Source organism: Eriocheir sinensis, unplaced genomic scaffold (genome assembly GCF_024679095.1).
Source record: "Eriocheir sinensis breed Jianghai 21 unplaced genomic scaffold, ASM2467909v1 Scaffold215, whole genome shotgun sequence".
NCBI classification, from domain to species: Eukaryota; Metazoa; Arthropoda; class Malacostraca; order Decapoda; family Varunidae; genus Eriocheir; species Eriocheir sinensis.
The window spans coordinates 475,378-483,178 of record NW_026111516.1 but is presented as its reverse complement, the minus strand read 5'-3'; the positions used below and the strand labels follow the sequence as shown (position 1 = coordinate 483,178).

The window sequence follows — 7,801 nt, the reverse complement described above, 5'->3', positions numbered from 1 at the left end:
AACTTCTTTTATCAATAGAAAATGTCAACACCTTGCTTCTTCTAATTCTTCCCGTGACTTCTGGCATCTAGCCAAAAATATCTCCAATTTCACTTCTTCCTCTTTCCCTCCTCTCCTTAACCCTGACGGCAGCACTGCCGTCTCATCTGTCTCTAAGGCTGAACTCTTCACTCAAACTTTCTGTAAGAACTCCACCTTGGACGATTCTGGGCATATTCCTCCTACTCATCCCCCCTCTGACTTCTTTATGCCTGTTATTAAGATTCTTCCAAATGATGTTTTCTATGCCCTCTCTGGCCTCAACTCTCAGAAGGCTTATGGACCTGATGGAGTGCCTCCTATTGTCCTTAAAAACTGTGCTTCCGTGCTGACACCCTGCCTGGTCAAACTCTTTCGTCTCTGCCTATCAACATCTACCTTTCCTTCCTGCTGGAAGTATGCCTTTCTACAGTCGCGATATGAAGTGATGTCGCCGCTCTCAAAATGTTTCGTACGGGAGCATTTGAAGGTAACGGAAGCGATGTGTATTTATCTCAGCCCGTGCTATTGCATCATAGCCTGACTCACGAGCCAACACACGCTGTATCATTCAGCGCTTGTATGTACGTAAATTTTGCATTAGAATATTATTTTTTCTCCGTAAATTTTGTCATCTGTCATTCCTCTCGTGCCGGATCGCTGGGAGGGTGTGAGTTGAGGAGAGGAGTGTGGCGGAGCCATGCAGTCCCTACCCTGACAACAACGGGGAAGGGCATGCAACCTGTTCGTTTGTACTCCAGCCAAATAATGGTCCTTAGAAATGACGTACAAATGCAAGTTGAGTAGTAAAAGAGCCATCAACATGAAGAAGGCTTATTGAACAAGATGGAGTGGCCAAGACCAGGAAGGGAGCAGTTTCGGAGCTTATGAAGCGAGTTGTGATCCTGCCACGCTCACCCGCTGCTCATCACCACCACCACCTGCTCCACCACCAGCTGATTCGCCACTCCCTACACCGAGTACCTCATCACGCCCTTCTCTACCACCACCTGCTTCATCACCACCTATTCCACCACCACCTACATCACCACCAGCTGCAGAATCATTGCCACATGAAACATCACTGCAGCTCCAACAACAAATTCTGCACAGAGGTGTTCAGTTGAACCCTCCTCCTTCTGATACAAGCAAAAGTTTCATCACCGTGTCGCTTTCCCAGCTACAGACACTCATCGCGAGACAGAAGTGCCCAGTACGGTCGTGCAGGAATGCCTTGACCGTAACCTCTTCTACAATGAGGAAGGTGGTGCCTTCTGACACCCTCACCCGCAAGTGAGTAATACTTTTTTATAAAGGGGGACCAGATACCATAGCATTCTCCAGCAAGTCAACAAGGTATACACAATTATATGTGAAAATTTTATGCCAATCAGATAAATACAAATGGCAAGACATGGATAGAATGGAAAAATATCTTTAGGAGCCAATATCTCGGAAAGTAGTTTTTTACACTTCAAAAAATTTCACAAAATCAGGTAAAAGTCTGTCCGACTTTTGTTTGGTACCAACTAAAACTACAACTAAAGGGCAATTTTTTGTATTTATGAAATTTCAAAAATGTAAAAAGAAAACGGGACACAGAGTAGAGAAAATTGTAAGTGAAAAAAAACTGATTTTTTTTTTTTGTTTGAAGACAAAACAACATATCACAGTTTTATAAATAAAAAATGTAGATATGTGAACAAAGTTTCTATGTTTTTTTTTTTCACAGTGATTAACTGAAAAATAAAGTCTGTGAAACAACAACAAAGAAAAAAAAAAAAAAAACACTATTTGAGTCTCCCCTGTACTTCACCCAAATTTCATGAAATTCACAGAATGTCATATATTTACAGAAACAAATAATATACTAAGATTTCAAAGCTATTGGACGTACCATATGAGCAGGAGGACCCCCCTTAGTCGCCCCCTTAACACTGATAATCTCTTGGTAAATCTATACAGCATTGACAGTTAGCAAGCATACATATCCTAGGGGGAAACAATTATCAACTGCAAGACTAAGGTTGCTAAACACAATTTAATGTTTGCTTGGGGAGGGGGGGGGGATAATCCCCAAATGGGAGAATATGGTTGCCAAATGAGAATTAGGGTAGCGATTGATTTATCTCACCAAATGTGAATTCGCCAAATCTGACCACACCAAGTGTGAGACTTTACTGTATTCTAATAAGAAACACCTTGCATTCTGACTTTATGACTCCAGTGCCAAGTTGTCTTAGGATTAGCCACAGTTGCAGCAACCATCATTGTAATATCAGAAGGCTGCAGTGTGTAGCAAGGATTTTTTGTCTCAGATAAGTTAAGATTTTCTGCTTCTATGATGAGTTCTAGTTTATAATTTATTGTACAAAAATTAGCAACATACAGAACTATCCCTGATTTATAACTGTAAATAAATGTGAAAAGACAAGGATTGTCATTTGGGTAAGAAAAATCTATTTTGGGCTTTTTGCCAAACACTGGCTGAGAGAGCAAATACACAGTAGGAGAATAACTCTTTTCATTTCTTAAGAAAAACTTTTCAATGAAACTACCAAATATCACATAATTAACTAATCCACTTTTCTTTTGAATCTTAGTGTTACATACACACAATTTTAATTCAACATGTGGATCCCTACAACTTGAGTAGATCCCATATAGGCTCATACGCTCATAAGATACAAGACGTAAGGCATTTTGTTGGTATTAGACTCTACTGTGAGAAAGAAGATTTCCTTTTCTTCAGTATTCCTTTCTTCAAACCCATATACAATGACATCAATCTTATATCTAATGAGGTATACAGAAAATCGCACTTCAAGTACCTTTCGTATCTCATAGGCCTTTAAGGGTCTGCAGTTACCAAACCCAAAACCTCCATCTTTTTTATGCTGCTGCAAGATCATATTATTTAAAACACCTATACCAAAATCTGCAAGTGCCATGTGAAATTCATTTGGTTGTACTGGTGTTTCAAAGTCTTTACATATACAGATGTTTGGCTGAAGAAGAGGAATATCCCAGCAAGTTCTCTGTGTAGAAATACTACTTAAAAGGCCTCCTGGGATGGTGTATTTTTCAGTAAAGTCTGCATCTTGAATTCTGTTTTCCTTTCCAATCAGCTGAAGTAGCATGTTGTGTACATCAATCAAGCTGACTAAGTTTTTCTCATTGTCTTTCAGTTTCTTTATCTGAGAAACACCTAAAGTATTTTGAACATTTTTTGGAATTATTAGGAACAAGAATGGATTAAAAGTTTCAACATGTGCTTCTGGACTTTCCTGAATGAATTTACCATAGGTGCTGCCATGATCAGAAAAAAGAATGGTAATTGTACTTTTCAACTCTGTGGTAAACCTCAAGTATTTGGCAAGTGAATCATCTAAAGTTTGGACTCGTAATCCTGTTTCATCATGTGCAACATCAGTAACTGTGTATGTAAATAATGGCTGATTTATTTTCTGTGCATCCTCTTGGTACAACTTCAGGTATTCCAGCAAATATTCATGATGATACCTCCCATTATAGCACACAGCAGGTAAATTGTGAAATGGGTCTTTTTTTCCATTTGCTTCAAGTATGTCACAACTTGCCAAGGTAACATCAATGGAATCAATGTTTGCATTCTTAAATGCTTTCTTAAATGTTTTCCATGAGGGGTAACTGTCAGAATTATTTATGACTCTTAAATCTTTAACTAATCCCCATTCCCAATTCCAACACAGATCCTCTAGCCAAAGTGTTCTGTAGCCTTTTTCCTTGTAGTGCTTCAAAAGATGAGATACAGGAAGTGGTCTCCTTGGAATATCATAGGTTCCAAATGGAATCTCTGATGTATTGACATAACCAGAAAAAAGTGCTTCAAGATTTTCATAGGTTCTTTGTTTCACTGCCTGGAAATAGTGGAAGTCAAAAACTTTACGATGAGTTTCACTATATAAATCCTCCAAAAAATTGATGGTCTTTGGAAGTGATCTGTAAAAATGAGGTCGAGAGAGCGAGTCAAGCATTACTAAATTTATATTAGGAAACCTACCCAATTCTGGATCAGTTTTTCTTTTCATGTATTTCCTTGGATATAGGAAAAGCTGAGTGTACGACTGAGAATTTTCTATTGCATAATCTTCTGAATAAGCAGGCTGTTCAAAGCTGTCCTCGGATGCATTTGTACATTTTAGAAAAAGAAAACCAAAATAAAAATCTTTGGTAACTTCTTTGTCGACAATTTTCTTCAGATGGTTAGGATTAATTTGCTTCCAAACTGTTTTAGCTTCTGTATCATCAAAAACACCAACATAGAAGTTTAATGAAGCACACTGGACTGGTGGTTCACATGAGATGCTTCCAGATACCTGAAACACATGAAAAGTTTTATTTACCTAATAGAATATAGATTTTGACAAATATTTATGATAATTTAACTGTTATTAAAAGATGATGAGTATACATAACTGCCATATTTTGTTTCCTTATTGTAATAAAATAAGTCATGATGGTAAGGCTTCATTATGAACTTACTGCTAAAATAGAAGAAATTTTCACATTCATGAATTCCTTCCAGGCCTACCATACTTTTAGATGTTTGTGCAGTCAAAATGATCAAAATATTCTTCATTTGGGATTCTTCACTGTATTTTAGCGATTTCAGTTCAATACTAAACAAAGTATATGAAGATGAATGCGTTTACACCTATCCCTCTGCTATCATGCCTAATTAGGTATAGACCTGCTCCTGGTAGCTGAACTGAAAAATTACTGGAAATAAATCTAACTGGTTATTGGGTAGCTGATCTACCAACATTTTATGCCTATTATACCATTCTTTGCACATAATTTTTCCACCAAAATGATATTATGCTCATTATAACACTCACAATGCCACCTTCTTATTCTCATTTTTGAGTGGTTGCTCAGCCATTGTTTTCACACAAATAAACAGGGGCAAGTTTGGTTCACTTGTTAGCCACACATCTCTCCGCAGGTGGGATAGAAATCCAAACTGCACAGTTGATCAGATGAACGCAACCAAAAATGGCTATCAACCCTTACACTGCCAAGCTGCCGTTCGCGTGCGCATCTCACACGCCACTAACCTTCCCGACCTTCCCGTCATCACCGCACCCTCTTTTCAGCCACATATTCATATTCTGTGAAGTTTCTGTACATGAAACTGTATTTTATTTAGTAGTACAATACCTATAGTTAGGCATATGAATGCAATTTACTTTATACCTTATGATGACAAACATGTTTTCTGAAAAAAAAAAGTGATGTTTAGCCTAATTTATGTAATGTATGTTTCATAATTTACATATTCTTTCACTATGTACTCCCTCCCCCAAAAAGTACCTATGCATATTTCATCATCAATACAGTACTTCATTGTTATGTTACATAATCAAACGTAATAATGGAGCACTGTAATTTTGAGGGGCGGCAATGTAGAATTTATTTCCTGTAAAAATTTTGTCTTCGGACGCAGCAGTTCCTTGCCGTGAGTGCATTAGAATCTTTGGCAAAGCCAATAAAATAGTATGTACACGTAAAACAAAATGTGTTCATGACGCAACAAATACTTATAAGAAGGTGTAAAGATAAACATGTACCTTACAAGCAATTAATTCACCTGCTGAATGAAATGGAAAATAACGAAATTAATTTATTTTTTCCCCGGCTAAAACGCACAAAAGCCTCGAGACGACAGTTATCAATGAAACAAGATACCGATTGTCAACATAATACTATTATATATATATATATATATATATATATATATATATATATATATATATATATATATATATATATATATATATATATATATATATATATATATATATATATATATATATATATATATATATATATATATATATATATATATATATATATATATATATATATATATATATATATATTATATTACTAAAAAAAAAAAAAAAAAAAAACTGTGCAATTTGAATGCAGATTACAACACCATGTAATTTTTTTCAATTTCCTCATTTTAGTAAGCAAAACTGCTATTTAATCAGTCTACACATACAGATTTCATTATAAAATAATATCAAAATATTACAATTTCATCGTTTCTTTATCCTAAATTTTTAGGGGTACACAGGAACCTAAAAAAAATGCCAAAAGGGTACAGAGGAACAAAAAGGTTGGGAACCCCTGTTTTAGGGAGTGCATGTTGGCAGCGAATTGCAATAGTGGAAGGTACGATAGCAGGAGGATGGGTATATAGGGAATTGTAATGAGGTTTCCATGATTTATAACTCCTCTTATTTATACAGTAAACCCTCTGGTATCCGGGTTAATAGAGCCACGGGGGCAACCGGATATGGGAAAAACCCGGATATGGTGTAAGTTAAGTCTATGGACCTGAAAACTCAACTTTCGATCATGGCCTGCCATAAGGCAACGACAGAGTAATGCATAGGTGCTTCTGTCTATACTCATAATATGGTACACCCCATGGCTTTGTAGCAGTCAGTCTGCACCAGGGAGTGAAATGATTGATGTGCTCCGGGCGCTGAGAAAAGGGTACGAGCAGCGTCGTCACGGTTAGCACTCACGGCAATCTCTCCCTGGCTAATTGCAGTCCTGCTGCACCTTGGGGGGATCTGTTACTTGGGATTCGGCAATTAGGTGCGACAGCCTCAGCCACTAACCCATTGCTGGGGTACCTATACCCCCGTGTTCACAGGCACCAGCTAATGTTCCCCTGCCTGGCCAATCACAGCAGCAGGGCCTGGACCCAACCAAGAAAAGCCCAGGTATTTGTGGCAGCTTAACCGCCCAAGTCTGCGGCATTGTGTTTACCATGTAGGCTTTCTAGCAGACCCAGCACTGCCACAAGAAACTTTTTACGGGTCCAGTTTTACAAAACTGGAAGGCCAACACTCTGTGCTGTTCTTAGGTGTGTGCTTTATCGGTGCGTAGTTGCGTTAGCAACCTCGTGGCTACGGGCACCGTGGGCTTTACCATCCAGGTCAACCAGAAGCCATGCCAGGACGATACCCGAAGCGGTCCGGGCCAGCAACAGGCATCAAGTGCTCAAAGCAGGCTTCTATACAGACGCCCGGGCAGGCACCCCAGGACGCTACCCTTTTAAGCCCGGCAATGAGCCTGAAGGCCCACAGATGCCGGACAAGTAAGCCAGGCCACCCCACTTTGAGTATGAGTGGGGAGGATAACCAAGGAGTCAATGACAACCTGGCGGTGATCCATGGCTGTTTAGTTACACTGTGTTGCCCTTGTGAGCCAGGGGGGGCGGGTACCCCCGGCACAGTGCATCCAGCGGGACCACAGGGAGGCCAGCCACAAGTAGTAACCACAATTTACGGCCAGCCCGCACCTCCAGATCGGGATGGCCCACGGGACTCCCGAACCCCTGTGGGCCCCTTTACTCACCTTACTGTAAGCATGGTAAAATCCTTCTCTCACATGTCGGACCGAGGGCGGTACTTATCCGCATTTCTTATTCCGCCCTCACTCTCGCAGGAGTGCTAGCACGCCTTCTCCATGGGGACGGAGCCCAACTCACCTAGTCCAGTCTGGATTTAGGCAGTCATCAAGGCTAAGCTAGGGTTCGCACTGTGTGTTTCATTTAAACAGTCCTTTAACACTCCCGCCATTTAAACCTGCAATGCCTTGACTCTTGTCACTTCGATATGGTCTGCAGCACTTGGCAAGAACGTTTACGTGCCAGTTGTACTGCGAAGCACACAGCTTTCCTGCGAACCTTCGCACCAGGACGTCAATATCATTGCTACAT

General features: G+C 39.6%; 1 protein-coding gene across 1 annotated transcript in view; it reads right to left on the bottom strand.

Moving 5' to 3' along the window:
* Positions 1-2,687: 2,687 nt before the first annotated feature.
* The window catches only part of LOC126990856 (uncharacterized), a 55,570-nt gene continuing 50,456 nt past the window's right edge, over positions 2,688-7,801 (bottom strand). Inside the window, exon 4 of the mRNA XM_050849509.1 lies at positions 2,688-4,376. Coding sequence (XP_050705466.1) covers positions 2,688-4,376 — 1,689 coding nt within the window. The remainder of the gene's footprint in view (positions 4,377-7,801) is intronic.